Source organism: Struthio camelus, chromosome 6 (genome assembly GCF_040807025.1).
Source record: "Struthio camelus isolate bStrCam1 chromosome 6, bStrCam1.hap1, whole genome shotgun sequence".
In the NCBI taxonomy this organism is placed as follows: domain Eukaryota; kingdom Metazoa; phylum Chordata; class Aves; order Struthioniformes; family Struthionidae; genus Struthio; species Struthio camelus.
In genome coordinates, this window is record NC_090947.1 from 35,689,624 (window position 1) to 35,712,608 (window position 22,985).

General features: G+C 41.9%; 2 protein-coding genes across 10 annotated transcripts; one reads left to right on the forward strand and one right to left on the reverse strand.

Annotated features, from left to right (window-relative positions):
* Positions 1 to 3,873: 3,873 nt before the first annotated feature.
* Positions 3,874 to 7,794, reverse strand: DBI (diazepam binding inhibitor, acyl-CoA binding protein). The gene is made up of 4 exons (XM_068949165.1): positions 7,654 to 7,794; positions 7,363 to 7,480; positions 5,433 to 5,495; positions 3,874 to 4,172 (listed from the first exon to the last, which is right to left on the reverse strand). The coding sequence occupies exons 1-4, from the start codon at positions 7,660 to 7,662 to the stop codon at positions 4,099 to 4,101; spliced, it is 264 nt and encodes an 87-aa protein (XP_068805266.1). The 5' UTR covers positions 7,663 to 7,794; the 3' UTR covers positions 3,874 to 4,098.
* Positions 7,795 to 7,854: 60 nt separating this feature from the next.
* C6H2orf76 (chromosome 6 C2orf76 homolog) lies at positions 7,855 to 20,441 on the forward strand. Of its 9 annotated transcripts, none has more exons than XM_068949163.1 (7): positions 7,862 to 7,891; positions 9,164 to 9,218; positions 10,231 to 10,383; positions 12,607 to 12,657; positions 16,218 to 16,255; positions 16,388 to 16,469; positions 19,409 to 20,441. In XM_068949163.1, the coding sequence occupies exons 3-7, from the start codon at positions 10,251 to 10,253 to the stop codon at positions 19,483 to 19,485; spliced, it is 381 nt and encodes a 126-aa protein (XP_068805264.1). In that variant the 5' UTR covers positions 7,862 to 7,891; positions 9,164 to 9,218; positions 10,231 to 10,250; the 3' UTR covers positions 19,486 to 20,441. The 9 variants fall into 9 exon arrangements, with proteins under 9 accessions (XP_068805265.1, XP_068805264.1, XP_068805257.1 ...); XM_068949160.1 differs by lacking the exon at positions 7,862 to 7,891 and adding an exon at positions 8,057 to 8,135; XM_068949161.1 differs by lacking the exon at positions 7,862 to 7,891 and adding an exon at positions 8,064 to 8,132.
* Positions 20,442 to 22,985: the final 2,544 nt, after the last annotated feature.

The window sequence follows — 22,985 nt, forward strand, 5'->3', positions numbered from 1 at the left end:
TATGAAAATGCAGATAGTGCTTCACGCCTAGAATGGATTGGTGTTATTTGCACTTTAACTTAGCAGATGAAGATTGGCTAATTGAAAGATCAGTTATCTCAGTCTGAAGATAATTAACATTCCTTAGGGGTATGTCTGTGGGGGAAACAGAGTCCATCATCTTTTGCTCTATTTGTATTTTATAAACTTAAACTTTCTATACTTTCTAGTTTGTTACTATGACTCTTACTCTAATATTTGTGCGAGTATGTAATATTAACTTGTCTTACCTCTGAGTAGTTTTGACAAGTTGAAAGAATGCATAATCCTTTTTGGGTTAAAGTTGTGGTATTTAGGAATCAAAGCTGAAATGCATCATCTTTTCTGTTCTTCTCCCCCCTCCATCTGTAATGGATCCCACCAATACGCACAAAATAGCTCAGATGCCCAGTCACCCCAAGCTGTCCTTTATTGTCATTTATTTTAAGCAGTCAAACTAGAGTCAAATAACTTCAAATGTTAAGATAATACTTGTATTGTGAAACATGATCACTCCAGATTAGGACTGAAGAATTTTGACAGAAAAACAGTCCCCCTTGGAGTGCGTTTTAGTTAAACGGAAAACTTAACTTCAAGGTTGCTAATCTATTACTGGCTGTAAGCAGCACACTGATACAATGGTATTTGTTAAATCTGCGCTAGGAGTGTTGCATGTTCACATGTCTTCAGTAAGTGCAAACAAAGCCCACAAAAAAAAAAAAACCCCAAGGAAAAACATCCCTTTTATAGCTTATCTCTAATTGCACTGGGCACCATTCAAGTAATTTCTCTGTGCAAGAGCAAATGGTAGAAGAGTGATAGACAGAACACTTTCTTATCACATGCAAGGTAACGTTATTGGCATATCCAAAGTCCAGATTGCAGTCTGCACACTTTGCAAACTCAGCAAACTCGACCTGAGTGCATATATGCCAGCTGGCCTCTGACTGCCTGCATGTTAGGCTTGCTGCGGAGTGCATCTTTTTCCCTTCACAAACACTGCAAGAATCAGGGTGCTGCTCTCCTTTCTTTGATCTAATGCAGAGGAAATAGCAACTCCCTGAATGGATGTCAGAACAATCCCCTGCATTTTTGCAGGGCTGCCTCAGCCATCAAAAGCATCTATTCCTCTATATATCAACAGTACCTCATTACAGATAGAGCCATTTTTCTCAAGTTGTCTTTTGGTTTGAGACTGTTCTGCTCAACCCTCAAAACCTGCTTCTGTCTCAAGCCTCAAAACAGGCTGTATACCTTCATGGTTATCTATTTTGACCATGCTCTTAGTTTATTAAAAGTAATTACCTCTACCTGCAAATTTGTTTGCGAGTGTCCTTAAACTATCCTTGCTCCAACATCACTACTACGAGAGTGTTATTTATGCAGCCCAGGAGTCCCATGCTTCATACCAGCAAACATTGTGTGTGCTACGCAGTTAAGTCAGCAGCATTTTGAGAACAAACAACCCCTGCCTTTATGAGACGTTCTCCCTGCTGCTAACCAACCAGTCCACTGACTCAGTTCACAGCCTTTTTCAGTGTTCTCCTTCCAGTAGTATCCATGAGCATCACAGCATTTCTGAAGCGAGAAAGAGCGTACAAGAGGCCAGTTTACCAACAGCATCCAGTAAGTGCTTCATTCAGTAATGATTTCCAAGCACAGCAGCAGTCAATAGCTGTACAGCCGTTTTTTGTGTTTCATCATCCACACTGTGCAGACATCAGTACCTTTGTTTCTACCTTAACACCGCCTGTGAAGTCCCCTACTGCATAGCTTTTATTTCAATTCAAACTTGAATTTGTCAATGTGCTTCTGAGATATGCCACTGATAGCCAAAGGGCAGCTTTGCTGCCAAAGGGCAGATTCAGTAGTAAGACCAGTGGCGTGACTTTCCTTAAGATGCAGCTGTAAGCACGAATATGTTACTATGGTAAAAATAAAGCACTCAAACACAGATATTCAAGGTAGAGTTGTTTGTCACTTATAAAGGCTGGTATAGAACATTATTTGTAAATACAAGATGATGTTTAAAAGCCTGGCCGAGACCAAGTCCTCTCTGGGATAAGTACCCTATATATAGTATCTGTTTCCTAATACCAGATAGGTATGAGAAAGGAGAACAGCACTGTTGTAATTACATAGTCTCATAGGGAACCTAAAGCAGAATTAGGAATAGGATATAGTTCTTCCTACTGCCAGCCCAATGTTTAGACAGAATCCGATTCTGTTGTTTTAGCCGTGAGAAAGCTAAGTATCTCTTTTGACAGAAAGCATGTTAGCAAAACACTGCATGCTCACAGTAGGTAAGCTTCTAGCAAAAAGAGCTGAAGTGGAAGCATTGGCTAGCATGAGTTACATTCTGCTACAAGTCAGTCAAATCCCCTAAGGGCAACTGGCTTCCTAAAATACAGCTGTGAAGATGGAACTAACTGTAGAATTTAGGGCTGACAAGGAGCTAAAACTATCTTGCCTTATGCTTAACAATTGCTCCTACCTCTGTTTGGCAGGGTGAACATATTTAACGCTTTGTATCAAGCAACTGACCGAGGATGTGAGAAGGGAAAAAACGTATGCTTATATTACTTACATAACAGAACAAGGGAGAACAGGTACAAGCAACCTATTTCCCTTGTGAGGGCAAGGAACAAACCCTTCTTTGTTCAACCTTCCATTAAAACGTGTTGGAGCAATTGGCTCCAAGAGCTTTCTCGGTTAAACGTAGCAGAGCTGGAAGGCTGTAGTTTTGGAAAGGATGAGAGGTAAAGTCATCTCCATCGCTTACCAGTGGTGCAAGAGAATACAAGTTAGAGCTACACACTGTACTGTGTGTATAACATAGTACAGAACTGTGCATTTAGCTAGCTAGATAATAACGATAGCTTTCACCCCCATGCATTTAAAGAAATTAAGTGCTTACCTGAAGGCAGCTGGATCTTAATTCCTCATCTGTTGAGATGCCTAACCATATAGTGGGAGTTGGAATGCCTTATTCTCATACACGTTTGTGACTCTGTTCTCATATGCCCTAGAGTGGAATATTTCAGAGTTTTACATTTTGAAAGTAAAGACACTCTCCTTCCAGCATCAGCAACTCTAATACAGCAGATTTGGCAGTCAGGAATAGCTAAAGGCCTAACAGAGACGAGTTTTCTACGAAAGCTGGCAGTTTTAACTTTTGCTGATTACCATTGTAAACTTTCCATTTAAACAGCTTTGTAAGTGCTAAATCAGGTTATAGTTGGTTCAGCTGTCAGTGTAGGCTCACTATATGGTAGCTCAAGTACCATACTCAAGTACTCAACTGCATGTACTCTACAGTTACAGGCAGTACAGCATCAGGGGCACGAACAGCTCAGTTTGCCACAGACTCTTTTCTTCCACAGGGAAGGTTTCATGTTCAGATGCTGACTAACTGCCTCATCTCCAGAACCCCAACGTTATTGCTGAAGGATCACCGTCTCCAAGGTGTGCTCTATAGAATACGACCTGGTGATTGTTCAATGAGTCTCTGAAAGCCCTAGGCAACAAATATCCAACATCTTGTTCTTAGCATACAATGGCATTAGATCTAGCCCCTTCACAATAACCTTTGAGCTCTGGCTTTTTTGCCATTTATCTCCATGACAAGGAGGCAAAGCAGTTACCAGCCTTCACGGGTTTGGTTTGAACAGGAGTCCATATTGCACGAAATGCAGGCTACTGAGGCCTCCTAGTGGCAGGACGACTAGGGACGTTAGTGCTAACCCTTGCTTTCAGCTGTGTAAGGAAGCATACCCAGCAATTAAAGGGATGCGCCTCCTTGTTCGAAGTGGGGATGAACTCAGAATAATTTCTGAGGGATGACCATCACAACAGTTAAAGTACCAAATGCACTTTAATGAGTTCCAGATTATTTTGTTCACAGGAGGAAATTATAACATGTCAGTACATTAGGCAGGATGCACTTTCTGCTGAACTATAGGCATTATGAAAACAGACTATAGTACACTAGGTATTTAAAGTTATGCTCAGTAATCAGTTTTCCACAGTATTAGAGATAAGGCTTGTTTCAAATATGCGAATGGTTGCTATATCCAGTCCTTAGATGCCATATTTGCCCTTCAGTTCTTCCACTTTTGCTACATAAGCTTTCATTGCATCTTCTTTGGACATTCCTGAAAGACATAACACAGGAGGTAGTCAGAGCAGATATAGCAGCCCACCCCTCTCTACAAGCTTCCCTGAAGCAGCTCTTCCCCGAGCACACTCTTTACTCTTCCAGGGGCACACAGATCCTGAGACAATGAAGCCTTGCAACAACATGGTGTCACAGGCTCACCTGTTCCATACAAGCTTAGTTCACAACGGCTGTATTTTCTGCTGGTTCACTCCCAGTGCAAAGAGCACTTCTAGGCTAACAAAGGTCCCAAATCAATGCCACCAGAAACGCAACAGCACAAGATAATGGTGAAGACTGTTTATTTAGGTTGAGCAAATCCAGGTGATGCATGCGTTCACTTACAAACCATGCAGATTTACACATGGCCCAATCATCTATGGGTATACGCAAGGAACTGTTTGCTTGCATAAACATACAACTTTGCTGCCACCGTACGCCCAGTTGCGCTGGCTCCTCAGAGACCTCTTTTTGAGCATTTTTCAGTCATGACCCTACTTTTATATCCAGGCTGGATACTGCCTATTTACATAGGCATGCTCAAGTTACTATTAAAGAAACAACTTTCCGCGACATTACTTTCTGTAGTGTCCCTATTTTGCCTTTCTCTCAACTACAGAATCATTACCAAATTCTTGTTTTCCACCAAAATAATCCCTGCTGAGGCCGGAGAGCAGAAAGCTCGCTGGTAGAACAATACAGCAGCTACCAGACAGCTGGTAGGCAATGCAATAACTTCCTGCTTAAGCAGACATATTTTTCAGCATGTCATTCTGCATCCATTCAGCTACTTCCCACTTCCCTGAGCCTTTGTTAGAGTATCTTTCTCAAGTGTAGGATCATTCCAGTCTGTAAGTACTTTGACATTAAGATGCCTTTTTCATGCAAGTTACAATTCCTTGCTATAGCACTTAGCAGCAAGTAAACGGAGAACAAAGAAGCTAAGAGGGTTACTTAGCTGCGAATCTAGTATTAAAGTTTTAAACAAATGTGATCAGCAGCCATGAGAAAAACATACTCCAAATCAAGGTTACATCTGTACAGACAGCAACAGAACAGTCTATTAGTTGTATTTACTCCATTCACAATTACTACACAAAAGCTACATGAGTAGCTCAGACTGCATTTTGGCATAGTTCTAATTCCTGCCTTACAAGGTAATGGTATTTTGCAAGTCAATATATTTCATGCTAAACTACACAGTATTCCCCCTTCCTTTTTTTTTTTTTTTTAAAAAAAAACAAAAGCAGGCACTTACCTTTCAATGCACTCCAGGCATCCCACTTGGCTTTGCCTTTGAAGTCAAGCATACCAGGGCGCTCTGTGTGAGTGAGAGAGGGAGGGAGGGAGGGAGAGAGGATTAACAGCAGAATTAGTTTGTAGGGCCTGGCTGTAGATTAAACCTAGCCCCTTCCTGAAAGCTGTTCAGCTCTTAACCACTACCGACTCTAATGACTCACCCGTGCAGGCATCACTTATTAACCTGCAGAGAGGAAAGCACTTCCGATGCTGAAGAGAGCATGCTGTAATGCTGTTGGTGGTGACAGAGAGGTTATTCTCTGCCAAGTTCCCATAACACAGCAGCATTTGAATAGAAGAGCACTACACAGTCTGATTTAGTTCATCACTGTACTTTCTGAAAAGACTTCAGCTGCGTGAACACTACCCGATTAGAGAACATCAGGTCTGAAGTAAAACAGAAATTCCACTTCCACCCCTCCCTGGTCCATTACATACTGAGAAATGAAATCAAAAGCTAGTAGCATACAGCTTAGAACTCACTGTCTTCAAAAGTGAACAGTATTTTTAAACATTTTTCACCTGTTTTTTCATCCTAGCAGTATAAGCACTGAATTGTAACTTACTTCATTATAGGCTAGGGATGGTTGCAGCCAAAAAGAGAAGAAAGGGCTTAGATACAGATGTGCCCGCAATTATTCTTCATGTGGATTCACCTCTGTTTTTACCTCTTTGCTATCTCATTAAATGCAGTCCTTAGGATTACCAATTAAATGCAACTGGACAGTAGCCTGTACATTAGCCAGAGCAATACCCTTGCACTCGCATGGCAGTGTGACCTACAAAGCTAGTTGGCAGCTCCATCGCTCCAACAAGAAACACCCTAGCTTACTATTACACAGATTGCTTTTCTAGCCAACTCCTGTTAGCTACGGCTTCACAAGAATGCGGTGGCTTATACAAACGTTGTTATACTAACAGCTCTACAACATTATTTCACCCTGGCAAGCATTTATAATGATACTCTTCAACCACGCTAAAAGTGCCAAATCTTAAAACCAAGCTCAGTTCTTTTGTCCCCAGTGCCACCCATCTTAGAAAGAGAGAATGCATGTGCCTGTATTTATACTTCCAGCATAGGTCACTACCAGCTTTGTCTTCAACCTCCACCCAATAAACTTAACCGTTAATTGGGTCAGGAGGCCAGCACTCCAAGTGAACGGTCTTTGGTCTTTCTAAGTCTAGATACTCAAGTGCTCCACAAGGTCAAGAGAGACTAGCTTCATTCTAAGCGTTATTCATAGTCTGAGCTGCTGGTGACAGAAGCATAGCAGTAGGAGTAGCAGAATTTGGCACAGCGCCTCATCTACAGAGATATTTCTCCTACAAGCCTTCCAAGACATAGTAATTAATCATAGGTCCTCTAAAACTTTTTTTCCTGTTTTACATACATCTGTGTTGTTTTCTTCTCCTTTGCACTCCTAATTCTATTTTTAACAGTAGATCTACTTACTCTCCCCCACCAAGTATTGGGGCTATACATTTGTTTAGTTTCCCTTGCTGTTTAAGGCTGTTAAACCAAGAAGTGTTTGTATTGCAGCAACAAACCTTGACCCAGGCAGCTACTTACTGCTGGAGGGCTCCAAAAATCTGAAAAACAACGCTCACACAAAGGATTCTTAGACCATCTCCGAACGATTTAGGGAACTGCAAGCAAGTTAATCCAAAAAGCCACAAGTTGCAACAACTCTTATCTCCGGCGGTCAGGTTACCCTGTGCCCGCACACTCATCACCCTATGCCAAGCTGATACCGAGCCACTTCTGCAAACCACGGCCCTGCAAAGAGTGAGACGCGCAGCGGGCGAGACGCTTGGCCTCACAGAGGGACCCTGGGCCGGACCGTTAGGCGTAAGGGCGCTTTCCAGACCGGCCACCCCGCGGTACTCACCCGTGTTCACGTCGCCCACCGTGGCCTGCTTGTAGTGGCTGTAGACGTCCAGCATCTCCTGGTCCGTCGGTTGCGACTTGAGCTGCTTCACCTCCTCCGCCGCCTTCTCGAACGCGGCCTGCGCAGGGCAGCGCCGCCATGAGCCCCCCCCCGCCCCCCACCGCGGAACCGGCGGCGGGCGGCTGCCCACGGCCCGCCCGGCCCCCACACCCCCCTCCCCCGACCCATCGACCCCGCCTCAGGCCTCCCCGGCCCACCGGCCCGGCCCGGCCCGGCCCGGCCCGGCCCCACCTGAGCCATCGCGGCGATGCCGGCGCGCTACCCGCCACCACACGTCTACTGCGCCACCCCCGCCCAGCCCGCCGCTTCACCCATGGCCAGAACACCCGCCGGCCAATCCCGGCGCCCCTCGCGCGCCCCACAGCCAACCGGCGCCTGGAGGGGGCGGGGAGAAGCCAGGCGAAGGGCCAATGCCAAAGCGGCGCGGGAGAGGCGGGCTTTCGGGGGGCTGCGGGGCACGAGGGGAGAGGTGAGCGCGGGCCTCGCGGAGGAGGGGGGGGAGGAGGGGCGGGGCCGCCCGAGAAACCGCTGCCCTGCGTATTGGAGGCGCGAGGAGGGGGCGGGGACAGCGCGCCCCGCAGCCAATCTCTCGGCCAGGCAGGGGGACGGGGGGCGGGGAGAGGAGGGGAAGGGAGGGATTTGGTTGGCGGAGCTAAGGCGAGGCGGAGCTACTCCAGACACCTGGAAGTGCCGGCCTGCCGGGGAAGCTGGTAGTAAGGCTCAGAGCCGTTAACGTTTCCCTGCTGGGTGGGGCCGGGCCGGGCGGGCCGCGGCGGCGGCGGTGAGGGAGACCCTGCCCGGAGGTGGGAGGGTGCCCGGGGTCGCTTTCCGCCTCCGCGGATGTCCAAACGCCCCTCGTGCGCCGCCGCCTGGGCCGAGGCGCCGCGGGCAGGGCCTCGCAGGCCGGGGTCTCAGACGCCTCATGCGATGGAGGATTGTCGTGTGGTGGGTTTTTGGGTTTTTTTTTTTTTGAGGCTTTTTTTTGAAGCTTCTGTGTCGCTGAGGAAGACAGCGGAGGGCTGAGGCCTCTGGAAGGGCTCAGGTTCAGCAGAGAAGCCTTGTCCTGCTGTGTCTAGGCATCCTGACTTCAAGCTGGCCGTTTTCTCCCTGGTGACAAAAGCCCCTTTCCTCACAAGCTGTAACCTCCCAGGGCAGGTTCGGGAGAGGGTGCCCTCTTAGAAGAGCTCTTGACCGTCTGTGTCTATGGTTTGGGCAGCTTCCTGAGAAGGCTCTTGCGTGTTGTCGCCCTGAGGATGTGCAGCATAGGGTCTGGTCCCAACCTTCAATTGAATCAGTCTGTCAGATTTGTATAGTAAGAGGGAAAATTATTTATTCTCGTTTCTATATCCCCAAGTTTATATTCCTATAATGTTCTTCCATACTGCTTTGGAGGGAGTGAATTTGAACACCATCCCCCCAGCCCCCCCCCCCCTTTCTTTTTTGTCTATATTGTCCTCCAGATTTCGGTCCTATTTGGAATAAGATCAGGAGAATATCCACCTTCTCCATTTTAATTTAAATCTAGTTATTTTCAGATGCAAAAGAATATGCTTTGCTTTTCTTCTTATGGGCATCTTTTACCTGTGTATCATATCTTATTTACAGTGAAGATGGAATTAAAGCACTGTAAATTATTAACAAAGGGGATGGCAAAAGTGAAAGTCAGTAGCCCATCACTACTATCTATGTCTCCATTCTGCAGAAATTATTTGAAGAAAATATTCCTGTTTTACTTTATCAGGGTACAGCTAAGACAGTACATCAAAGATGAGAGGTACCTGGATACCTGCATGATGGTGAGGCATTCCCCCCACATACTTTTTAAAAACAAAAGGAGAAAAAAAACAGGAAAAAAAAGGAGGGAGGCAAAAAAACCACAAAGGGATGAATGGGGAAGAGAATCCTTTGAAGAACTGGAAGTGATGATTGAAATAGCCGCAAAAGGATAAGAGATGCAGAGGTCGTGCTGTGCTGCTGGCCGATGCTCTAGCACTTAGACTGTGGTCTTTTCTCACTGCTGCTGCTGCAACAGCTAGCCTGTGAACAGAAAACCAGGTTACTGAGGAATACAGAGCACCAAAAGTAGACGGATTGTCGGGGTAGTAGCTCATGTGCAGAGAAGGAACCCAACTAAAAAAGAACGTGCAATTTGTTTAAAGAGGGACGTAGGCTGATAAAACTATTCCATTTTAGGTTCTGCTCTCTGGTAAAGTAGTATAAGTCTTGTAGAGCTATTCTAGATACATGTGGTGTAAATTAATAATGTAAATTGTATAATAGTATACCAGGGGAATTTTTTGTATGTGTGTGTGGGGGGAAAATTTTTTAATTTCTTTTAACACAATGAAAATGAGTGCTGTGAAACAGCTTAGGCATTTTTCGGAGTATTATACTCTCTACAATGTAAGTATATTAAAAAGACTTTGTCTTTGTTTGTGCTATTGCATTCTTTTAGGTAAAGTCTCAGTCACTTAAAAACCAAAAGACGGATTTACATTTATCCATACCACTTTTATCTGTTTATATAAACAGTCTGGTGCAGTGTTCTGTGCTGAGCCATTGTAATCAATGCAAAATTAATATGGACTATTTGGTGTTTAATGTCGATAATATCCTAGGTAGCTGTGTTTGTTTTGAGATCCTGCTATAGCTCCTGTGGAAACAGTAGAAGTGAAGGCTTGAAAAGCATAATGTTATTTAAAATATCACCATGTTTTAATCTTTGAATGAGTCCTACCTGCACCTTGTTTTCTAGCTGGGCTCGCACATAGTGGAAAGTCAATAATTACTCTCTTTAATGTTTTCCAGGTTGTTCACAATTAATTCTCATGTCAACAGAAAGCTCAACCATCACAGTTCGTCTTGTTCGTTCTTTTGAGCACCGGAATTTCAGACCTGTGGTATATCATGGAGTTAACTTGGATCAGACAGTGAAGCAGTTCATTACTTTTGTACAGAAGGGTGAGGGGCTGTGCTCTTATTCATTTGCTTCAGTCTTGTATGTTGCTGTCTCCGCCAAAGAAAGTGGAGGGGAGCAAACGAATGGGAAAATTCTGTGGCTTTGCTAGAGATCTGTATTTGCATCCCCTATGCACTCTCCTCTCTTACATGAGAGGACTGGTGTTTATAAGAACTTCCACGGTCTGTGTGCCATGCCTAAATTTGTGTAGAGACTACTCCCCCTGCCCAAATCCCCATGTTTAGTCGAAACAAGGCAAGGACTGTGCTGCGTTTGGCTCAGTGCCTCAGACTCCATGGGCAGTGCTGTCAGGCAGCTATTCAGAAGTTAGCAGGGGTAAATTAATAGAATTTAGAGAGCCCTTGATGCTTTGGAACTGCACCAACGTGTGGGATGAGGAAACAAAAGTCTGTTGTTAGTTTTCTTCTGAGTTTTTGTTTCCATCTTGAGCTTTGTGGCCCAGCTTTACTCATCTGTGGGCCTCATATTTTAGAAGCCTGGTTGAATGTGACAGTATTGCTACAGGTTAATTAATGTACACGAGCCCACGCAGCTGCGGAGTAGGTAGGGTGTTATGCTCATCTTGCAGATGTATTTCAATGCACTTAAATGGAGGCGTTTAAAGGTGCAGAACAACAGTGTTTGATTCTTTGTGTGATGTCAGTTTAAGCAAGCCTTAGCCTGTTACAGTTGATCACATTTGAGCAACTTCTAGGACATTGCCCTTTGCCTCACAGCTGTATTGTGTTTTCTGCAGCTTCTGTAATTCTAGACAGTAATAGGTATGGCTAGATCTTAGGAAAGCTTTGGAAAACAACAGACACTTTCAGAACACATGGCACAGCTGCTGTTATGAAGAATAACATGAAAAACAGTGCTAGGAAACTTGCTTTTGATATGTGCAGTATTGCAACTTTCTGTTATTTGAGACAAAGCTAGTGTTTGAGGAAGGCTTTTTGGAACAGCATTCCACACATGGATATAGCTGTTCCTGGTCCAAAAGCTATGTTCTTCCCTTACTATAATCTCTTTTGAAGGAGGAATTTGAAATAAATTTTTTAATTACTGATGAAATTATGGTTTCGACTGTCTCAGTGCCAAGCACCCTAGAAGTGGCTCGGTCTTCCAAGACCTGGGATAAATCCTTAGACGTCACTGGGGACACAGGCAGGAAGGAAGGTGTCGGTGTTCTTGGAGTTGCTTATGGGCTCTGTCCTGTATGCTGTTAAAGAGTTAATTTTCGGCAGTTTGGCTTCCTTTTTTTGACCGTGTAAAACAGTCACAAAACCATGGCTGTGTTTACAGAACAATCCAATTACGAATGACAATTGTCAGGGTGCCGTTTGTATAAGGTAGTGAGCGATGCTGGACTTCAGACTATAAAACCAATAACAGGATGTTCTTGTCTGATTTCTGGAGGATCAGAGCCCCACAGTCATATCCTGATTGCGTTTATTCACAGTCCTCGTGGGTAGTTAGGTTCACTGGGACTGCATGGTCAAGTGAAGTTAAGCTGATACAGAGTAACTGTAGTATCAGAGCCAAAGGTTATGTTTGTCTTTGATGCTATATGAAAGGTTTAGTTCCAGCGTTGGTTCAGGATACAGTAACAAGCACGCTGAGACTAGTAGTTTAATACTAACTAGTTAACTGTGAAGTTATAGCAAAATAATAAAGGCAAAAAATATTGTCATGATTGCAGTCAAAATGACAGTAAACCCAGCTATCCGATAATACTGAGCTAGGGTTACTGTCTAGGTGTGCAAGTACGTAGAGAGCTATACTAGGCAAGCTTGCAGGAACCAAGGCATGGTTTCTTCAGAGGAGTGACTTGGACCAGCCGATGGGAATTCCAAATTCCCTGGTCAGACTTTTATTTGTTGAGTCCCAGAAGTGCTATCTGGGCTCATCAGCCTGTTATCACCTTGTTACATCCTTTGGAGCATCCTTTTCCCCTTCTGGAGTTTTGCAGCTCTTTGTGAATATGTTCCTTTGTCACATTTTGGTCAATGGAAGTGAGCATACTTTGGTTATTGTGGCAGTGCTTGATCGTGATTAGAGCATGAGGCAATATTAGTCTAGTGTTGCATACAAATGCTCAAACAAGTCTCCTGTTTTGAGAATTTATTTTGATGTGGCAGTCCAGAATGCATGCATTGAACTCCTGTGTATTATTGTGGGGGGGGAGGGAACTTTGTTTTAATGTGGTACTTTTATTTTAACAGATGTGCCTTCAAGAACAGGACTTCCTCCTCCTTTTAAAAATTACAAGTATGGTAGGTGTGTTTGTTGTTGTTTTTTCCTCCCCACGAAATGTGGACATAGTATTTTATGCTAGTTTTTGTACAGTTTAGAAGACGACAACTGGAGAATGTAGTAATTCTTGACTAGTATCTTTATGCCAGTTGCACTGCCTGCCTAAATTTGCAACTCTGTATCCTACGCTTGTAGCAGGGGTTGTGCCACTGGGATGCTATCAAAAACCTTGACCATTATTTTGAACTTCTGTATTAATCTTTGACATAGGCTGCACATTGTGCATTCTTCTGCTAATTGGCACTGGTGGATTTTGGTATTAATTTTTTATCGCTTTTGTAAGTGCCTTTTAACTCTGTCCTGTAAGTGCTACAGAGCAGCTTGTGACCTTAAATGCTTTGAAATCGTAGTTCTTTGTGCTTATATATTTCAGTATCTATTTACTAATTGTGAGGTCAGAAAGGATGGCAAAGCAGGAGCTGAAGACAGTGAATGAAAAATGCTTAAGACTGAGATACTTAAATAATTAACATAATATAAAAGGAGGAGGGGAACATTGCTCAAAGTAATTAGGAAAGCTCTTAAATACAAGTTGACAGAATGAAGCAGCCTGATGTAAAAGTTAGGTTGAATTTATCCTTGAACATAAAGCTATGTGTATATTTCCTTTTTGTGAAGTTTGGACTGAACAGGTGCAATTCATCCTGTTTGGGACAAAATATGCTTATTAGATGGACTAAATTTATTTCTTTCTTGGAATTTGGTTACTTGCATGGTTAATAACATATCTTTTTTTTTATGGCCTGCCCCCTTCTAAACTTGGCCATTCTGAAAGTTCACTTGAGGGTTTGCTGCAAGTGATCCTCTATCTCCCATATTCTTGGTGGAGTCAGTGAGCAGCTTCCTCCACAGTGATTGCAGGAGCTGAATGAATAACCTATTTAATGCATGTAAATAGTGATTGACTCTACTTGCCTATTAAAAAAAAAAAAAAAAAAAAAAAAAAAAGAAAAGCCAAGCATCTCATTTTGTGTTCATGCTGCTGATGAGCCAGACAGTGCAAAATAAAAACAGGAAAAGAGGGATTAAGATTTACAGTGTGTCGGTAGCAAGGACTTGAACTTTTTATCTATCTATCTATTGCTTAAAGTCTTACCAGTCTAGAGAACTGTGGCTTTGAATTTGGAGGTGCCCATCCTCCCCCTATTATCTGTTACTTTGGCTAGACGAGGGAGTCCTGTGCTGTTAGTTGTATTCCTGTTGCTGCTTATCCCTGCTGCTAGTTCTTTCAATCACTTGGAGCACGTGTTTAGTTTTGCCTAAGGTATATGTTGTGGCTCAGCACCTGATGGCTCTGCTAGGGCTAGGCATAGTGTGGGTGCAAAACAGTGCAGAAATTTAAAACTTGTTACACCAGTTAGTGGAGGCCTGCTTTTAGTGGGGTGGTGCCAGCTAGGCTGAATTTTCACACAGAAAAATCAAACCCAGGTTCTGAACTTTCCCTTAGGCTTTGAATCATCCAGATTCATGTTCTTGGCGTCTCTTGCACTCTACTGTCTGTCTTGCATTCTGGTGATGAGAAGGCAGTGAGACTTGTGGATGAACAGTACTCTTAGGAGTCGCATTTTTCTTTCTTCTTTGTTTAATGCTGCCAGAAATCTCAGTTGGACCTGGCCAGCTCTCATCTAACCTGCTTTGGCTTCCTTCTCTCCAGAATCCAGCACCACTTTGTTCTCTCAGCCTCTGATTTTTCCTCTTGGCTTATTGCTCTGACCAACTCACATCTTATGACTTTCAAATCTTCATTTCTTTGCATGCACCGTTCTTGTCCCTTGGCTTTAGAACTCTTCCCAGTCCATTGTCTTGTCTTGCTACCCTGTCATTGCCCCCTTTTCACTGATGTGCTGTCTTGTCTTACAAGCAGCTTTTCCCTTTTTCTCCATAAATGTGGAGCACTATGGTAGATACTCAACACAATCAGTCTTAAAAAGTGATTTCTTGTCTATTGTTGTGGAAGACCTGTTACTAGACAGTAATATAATATAAAGATCTGGGAATGTGATTGAGTGGGACTAGACTGGGTTGAAATAGCAAAGGCAATTGAGAGGACATAAGGCTTCAGTTAGGATGAGAAGAGGCTGCAGCTTCATCTCTCTAATGGAGTTAGGTTTATTAAATGGCTTCTCTCTAATGAAGGTGTGGTAAACTGCCAGATACCAGTCATGGAGATGTGAACAAGTAAAACTGAGACAACAGTTCAGAGAATAACTGAGAAAAGACCAGAAAAAAGGGGAATGAATGGGGCAAAGTAGTTCTAGAACCTTAAAGCTACTAGGCAGATGCTGGATTGTATTCACAGTAGTAGAATGGTTTCATGATTGCAGGATATTTTTTGCTCTGCTTGCTTGGACTTTTTGCAATACTTCTATGCAAGATGGATCTTGGTGATCGCTATTTCATGTCTTGCCTCTGAAGGAGTGTGGGTAATTCTGTAACTTGTATTGCATACTAGTGCTGCCTTTTCAGTGGCAATATGGAGTAGTTTTGACCATCCGTAGTGTTCTAAATAAAATGTTCGATATGGGCCAAAGTGGTACCCGTTTGTGCATTAAAGATATAGAAGCAAAACTCTGAACGGGAATGTCAGCTCTTATTCTCACCATATGAATACTTGCTCTCAATTGTTTGAAAATTATTTTAGCCTACAGTTAACTTTCTTGCATCCTTCTCTTACCAGACTTTTTCAGTATGTAGTGTTCTGTTAAAGCACAAAACAAAACTAGAACAGAAACCAAGCAGCCAAACAGCGTTGTCTCTTGCTTCTTTGCTGAGAAGGGATCAGTATGTTATTCTGAATTTGTTCAAACGTAGATGTTTTAGTGTTTTTTTTTTTTTTTAACTGCTGCATGGGCATCTTCAGATTTCCATTCCCTCTGCATGTTTTCACTCAGCTATTTGCTTTAAGTACCACATTCTTTTCCCCAATTGTTCCTTTCTGCCAACAAAACCATGCTCACACAGCCACTGGAAAGTGAATGTTTTTTTACTTCTTCATATGGCATAATTTCTACCCTGGGTGCTAATTCAGGAGAAGGATAATTTCAAGGAATGATCTGAAGTGGTCAGGTTACTGGATTTTAATCGGTTGCTGCCTGTCAGCTTAACAATAGTAGTTGATAGTGAATGAACCGTTATTTGTCCTACCCCAATTGCATGGATAAAACCTGTTTGATTAAAACACCCTAACTGACATTTAAATTGATGTGCTTTGTCTGGCAATTGGGATGATCATTTAGTTAGTTACTGTAATTCAGCCAACAGACAGAAATCCAATAAGATGTGGTACCTTAAGGTTGGATTGTATGCCATGCAGTCTGGTCAAAGCCTGTGGCTGCAGGACTAAGAAATAGAAATCCCCCTTCCTCCCCCCTCCCCCCCCCCCTTTTTTTAGACTGAATACATAAAATTATTTAAAAAAATTCAACCTTACTCCTCTGCTTTTCTCTCCTTCCCAAATACAATTTTCAGTGTTACCTACCACATAAGCCTTGTTTTAGGAAAACATTGCATTTTCTTTCAGATACGATGAAGATTATTCACCAAGCTCACAAGTCTAAGGTATGGTTATTATCTGTATTCTTCCTGTTTTATGTGCATTAATGCAGGCAGATCTCTGCGCTGTAAAACAATTCTGGAGAAGAGACCGTGAACCCTATTCTTATCTTTCTGTTCTGGCTCTTTAATTTGTAGACCAATGAACTTGTAGTGGGTCTGGAAGATGATGACAAACTCATTTTGAAAGAAGAAAGCACACTGAAAGCAGCTGGAGTAGGTAGGAGTACATTTGTATTGACTGAAGGCGCTGTTCATTGCAGTTGTCATTAAACTGATAACTGGTTGATTATGTTTGGATAGCCTGCTGAAAAGTAAATGCTATTCCTGATGCTCTTTACACTACCTGATAATTATTCAGGGAGAAAGGGGGGATAATGTACATTCAGATCATTGGACTGAGGGCAGCAGGTATCTGCACTCCAAATGTGCAGAATGCAAATTGTGATTTTTAGAAGGTGTGCTTATTATTCTGCTGAGAGTAATTTTAAATGATTGACAGATAGGTTATTAGCACCAAGTCCGCTTAGTCTTATAAGTAACATTTAGACTGATGTTTTGGTAAGAAATGTAAGTAGTGGAACCAGCATGAAATAATGAAATAAGATTAGATTTGTTTAACATGCAACATACTGTGCCTGACAGTCGGATTGCTCGGGAAAGCTCAAGTAGTATCATTTAGAGAATGTGCTGAACATAGCATAGAGTTGAAACTTGACCTGATTTCTCACATTTTGACAGTGGAATGCATATAAGGCATGTCTTTTGGTAATAATGTAAAGAAATGTCTGTCACGCTAAAATTGATGGTTCCTGGATGTCCTTTGAGCTCCCTCATAAACGTGGCTGAATGACTTTGTGGCAGCAGGGTACTTCAGGGACGCAGCTATGTTCTGCCGTGGTATGGGCACTTACTCATTTGAGTTTGCTTTGCCTTGCTGTAACACACAACTATCTGCACACTAAAGTGCAGGGGTGTCACGAAGAAAGCTCCCTCCTGTTCTTGCTGCCCTCTGATTTTCCCCCCCAGCCAGTGAATGGTTTTTCTTTTTTGTAGGTTCTTTAGCTCTTCTGTTTCACCCAGCCTAACATGTTCCAAGTAGTGGAGCTTCTACCATTGGTCAGGTGGACTACTTAACTCTACTTAACTACTTAACTTTTGCGCACTCGTATAATATGACTAATAGTTATTCTCTGGCTTTTCCTACTAAACCACGCCTTTTCATCTGGAAGAAAAATAGTTCCTTAGGAAGGACGATTGCTCGCCGTCAAGTCACATGGATTTGTAATTTAGTTGGCAAAAGATTCATTTAAGCATGATTCTTATCTGCCTAAGATTTAAGAGGCAACACAGTTTAGGGAAGGGCCTGATGACAGTGCCAAATGTTGAATTAGAGTTTGGTATTGTCCAGGGCTGCCCTCATTCAAAAAAGTATTGCTAAGTGTTTGTATATATTATCCATCTGCTAAACTAGGTTTGTAGCTCCAGCAGTGAAAGAGTTGAATGCAATCTCAGGAAAGGCATCTAAATATTAGAGTAAATATTACTGTGAAAGCAAATTGGAATAAACTAGATTGTTCTGTTTCTCTGTACAAAGAGAGAGGTGGCTTAATCAGGGAAGAAAACAATTTAAAGCGGTTCTTTACTTTTTCAAAATAACAGCAGTCAGTCACTGCTATGTGGTTGGCATTTATCACAGAAAAGAAAAACTCGTACTTTGAAAAATGCAGCATGCCATTATACTGTTTTGAATTTTGCTATGTTCCAGGATATCTTGATATGAAAATTAGCTAATTTAGGAAAGGAGTCTTTGTAGGAGAGTCTCTGAAAAGTCCTCCTTTTCCTTCAAGAACTGGAAAATAATAAACCGAGGAAGTGAAGCATGAGACTGTGCACTGTTAGTCCTCATTTTGTGTGTTTTCATTTAAATCAGTAAGATTTGAAATCTTCCACTGACTTTTTTTTTTTTAATATCTAGACAAGATTTACTAGAATATAGCAGAAAATTGCCTCTAGAAAATCTGAGAAATTCTGAGACAGGCAGAACATTTTTTTTCTAAGCGGCAGCTGATTGCTTTGGCACTTCAGAGTTGAGCTTGAGAGTTATAAATTAGGAGGACATTGGATAAGTATCCTCAGGAAAGTCTCTGTGGTAGTGATTATTACAGCTATTACCTAGTCAACAGAAGTTAGTGCTTGCCTGTATTTAGAACAGGATGTATGTTAATAAAGTGTTCAGCATTCACTGCAAACAGTCTTGTCTGTTTTCTAGTTAAGATTTGAGATTCTCCTTCTACTTTTTTTTTAAGCAGACTGGCAGACTTTATTAACTTCAGGTTTAATTTAAAAAACGAATGTGAATCTTATTGGCTCAGCACCTTAAAGAATTCCATGTTTAATAATTGTGAAGGCTTTCCATCAGATTTGTCTCTGTTCTGAATTAGTAATGTTGCTGACTTATTGTTTTGGAAGAGGAAGTCCTTGACCTACTGGGTTGAAAGAATTGTAACTGCTCTGAACCTTTGTGGGTCCTTTAGCTCTGCCATATCCCCTGTGAATAATTAGAGGTATTTGAAGGTATTGCTGGAGAAGCCAATTTGTGTCTTTCACTTTGCATATTGTTGAAGCCTCATGAATTAATCATCAGCAGGGCAAAAAATTAACTTCTTCAGACACATATTTTGATGGGTCATGAGGGAGAATGTAAAGTGATCGGTAAAATATTCTACTGATCCTCTAAGTATTAAATTATTATACCTACAGGCTAATTTCATGGAAAAGATTGTTTCTTTTCCCCTTTCCTAACAGAAAGATGGGCAAAAAAGAGAGAAAACGATGCTTCATTATTTTTCTAGCATTCTAAGGCGTACAAATGTTGTCACTTAATTTGCTGAATGCTTATACAAACAATTCTGCAGTCTTTGTGTTAAACAAATCTTGAGGGGTCTTGTGTATGTATTTACTTCTATATGTTAAGGTTCTCCTTCCTCTAATGAGGTTAAACTACATCTTTAGTACTAGAGTCTTTACAAAAAAGTGATTTGTAATTACCTTTGGCCAAAAAGTCACCAATTCCGTTCTAAGAGTCTAACTATTTGGCTGTTGGGTGGGTTTTTTACTGGTGTGCTAAATATTTTATTTTTTTTTAATCTGTTCTAGCAAATGAAACTGAATTAGCATTCTTCTGTGAGGAAGATTACAGAAACTACAAAGCTAATCCTGTTTCGGCCTGGTGAAGATCCCACGAGATTGTTTTGTTTTCCCCTACCTGTTGTAAATTCTCCTTATTCTGCTTAATGAGATTTTTTTTAAAGATCAATAAATCCTAGAGGATTGCTTTACAAACATTGCAATTCCCTTCCTATGGAAATTAATTTCTGTCAGGATGCTAAGACTGAGCGAAGGAAAACTGGGGGACATAAATGCAATTTCTTTTCCCCTCTCACATTTCTTTTTCCTTTGCTTGCCTCTTAAAACGTAGGTGTTGTAGATCGTTTGATCTCTGACCTGTGACATACGTTCTCGGTGTGATCCTACAGCAGACATTAACTGCATATGGAGATTATACAATGCAGAGCAAAATCTCATCACAGCAGTATCTTCTTCTAATGAAAATGGAAACTTTTAATGACCGGATCACTGGGTATTTTAGAGAGCTTGACAAGAGAATCTCTATGTTTCAAGTAATAGCTTTTGTGCACTCATTTTATGTTTAGTGTCTTTTGTTTAAATGGTGCAGACTGACTATTGTTTCATATTTTTCTCTGGTGAATGGTTTTCTTTTTACTCTCTTCCAGCCCTCTTTAGCACACTGAAACAGACAAATAACTGTTCAGAGGCTTTTGTCTTCAAGGACCAGCCTGCTTGTTTCTTGCATTATTTCAGTGAAACACCTTCATGTAAGACGTAGCAAGCTGAGTTCTTGCAGGACGTCGGTATGTACAAGTAGGAATTGGGCATTTTTCCCAAACAGAGTAAAAGCTCATGGTTTCAGTTTTAAGAATAAAACCTGAGTGATTGCGTTTTTGTGAGGAGGGACTCAGTCTGTGAGCCTGATGCCTTCAAGGCTGGGATTGATTCCTTCCTGCTTTTCCTAAAGCTGAGTACTCTGTTGCTAAATGTTAGTTTGTAATTCCAAGCTTTCCTGCTATGTTAACCATATCAAGAATAATAATAAACGAATAATCATGTATCCGGTAAAGTGCCTTTCGGTAGACGCTCATGAAGCTGCATTTTAGGGGTTGCCAAGATGGGTCACTGTGCCTCTGTTCACTCAAATAGTGATACTGCCTCTCTTTTTAGCAGGCTTTTAGGGCATGGGCTCAGCTCAGACATGAGACCTGGTGTGCTTTAGAGCCACACCTCTGCCCTCAGCTTTGGTTGACAGCTGACAACAGCATTTCCACTAGAAACTCTCCGGAGAAATAAGCTTACCATTTGCTAGGGCTTTGACTATTTTAATGGATCTGTGATAGTGAAAGCAGATGTGTGATTTCCAAAGTTTCTAAATAAAAGTTCTCTTTATTTTAGATGTAGGGCCAAGTAAACCTTTATGTATTGTTCCTGTATCATTTTTAAATCCTTCTTGACAACTCTCTGGTTTAGGCTGGAGTCCTTTCAGGTGCCTGGTGTTACTCACCAACAGCTTTGCTTCAAATGGAGTTTTATTCTCTTGTGAAGGTTGTCCAGCACTTTATCTGCAATGGAAAGGGCGATTGTATCCTCATCTTGTAATGAGGAGTCCTGTATCAATGAAGACCCTGGTGTTCTCGTGGGTCTTAGATGTGGATATGCATCTTCTGATGGATTTTGTTGGAAGGATTTAATGTTTCCCTCCTCTTTCTGTCCGTGTCTCCTTTCTGTTACTGGTACCTGCTCCTCAAACAGGTGCACATGTCTCAGCTACCTTATTACAGTCTGTCATATTTGCCAGATTAGTCTGGCTAGTGTGAGTTTGAAGATGAGTTTGTACTCATCTTCACAAACAATTTAAGCTAATGCATTGCACTCCAGATGATACCAGCTTTGTTCTGCCGTTTACTGTAACGAAGACAACTTTGCAGGAAATAGATGGCATACTGGAAAAATCAGTTTCTCAGGCTGCCCTACCAAGGCATCTAGATGTTTGTCAGCACACTCAAGCTTTCGGGCTGAGCAATGATTGTTATCATTTTCCTTCTATTCTGGGGATTTTGATCTGATTTCCAGCCATTTCAGAAAGACTTGGGTTGTTCCTGTGATCCATTTTCTCTAGTGCATTTGTGCTTAAATGAGTCATCAAGGTTTAACCAGCGTCCTTCCTGGACTAGTATAGTTACAAAAGTTCAGTGTGACACTGAATGCATCAATTTTGTAGCATCAAGAAGAAAGCTATAAAAGTTTTTTTTTAATGCAAATATCCAAAAATAATGTGTCATCCTGGACTAGCCTCCCTTTCTGAGGGAAGGGTTAAACTACTGCTTGTGAACTCTCTTCACTGTGTCCGTGGCACTTCACTGGCTCTTTTCTGCAGCAGCACAGTAGAGCCTTTTGTAATGCTCTCAGTGACGCTGCTTGGAAACTGGATTTTTTCTGAAGTGTTTTTCTACTGTGCTTTTTTTAATTGGAGTTTTAGTAACACTTCTTTCAAAAAACCCACCAAACAAGCAAAAACCCCCTGTAGATAATCACTGAGAACTTGCTAAAACAGATGCTGTTCCAACATTTTTCAGTGGGATATGGTATAGGAATATGGGAATGTGTAGCCTTGTGTCAAAGTAGATTTGATTCCAGAATCATTGAGTACTGAATGAGATCTGTGAATGCTGACTAATGAATTAGTAAATGCTGAAGACTGAGCTGTCTTTGCCCATGTCTTCATGAAATCCCCCTTCTATTAAAGGAAACCACCGCCACAGTTGGTATCATGGTTTGTGATCCTGGCAGAACTGAATTCAGTCATGAACTGAATTGGTTCACAATTACTGTTAATTTAAGGTGACTTCTCCATAATGTGCAGTGGTAAGTTGTACAGCTTTGCTAGTCTTAGTCATTGTGGGGTTAATGAGGATTCATCTTTCAGTATGATCTCCTTGGAGTCTTTCACTAGCAGTTTTTTTTTTTTTCCCCCTCTAACAGAAAGAGCAGGTTTTTCCTCTAATGCCCTTTATGTCCTCCAGGGTGCATGCTGAAATAAGAACTGACTTCTCCTGGGTTATAGCAGTGTAGCAGGGAAAGGTGATTCAATTGGGAGGGGGGAGCTGGGGTGTTTCTTGGAGAAAGAAAATGATTTCAGAGAGACTGGAGTTGCAGTTAGGGAAGTGGAAGAATAGCTACTAGACATGAGAGGAAACTGGGAGAAGAATTACCTTGAGAGGGAAGGAGAGGTAAGTCTAAATAAACACAGAAAATCTTCAATATACATCACTCTTGATACAGAATTACCTGAGTGGTGCTGCTTTTTATATCTCTAAAGGTATGAAAATGGTACAGTTTACCTCATTTGTGAATTTTAATCAGCTTTGGTGTTGAAGTTGCAAACTACTGGAATAGGCACCTTGATTCTTCTGGCTCTGACACATTTAGATTTCTTCATGCAAATCCTTTTGTGTGTTTTTCTATCCAGAGGTAGTTGTACTGCCTCTTGAAGAGGCAAGAGCTAAGAAAGTGGCTGACACAGTTAGCTTAGCGAGTTAAATGCTGCCAGTTACTGGTGGCATAGAGGCGTCCTCAAAGATCTGATATGCACCACCGTTAC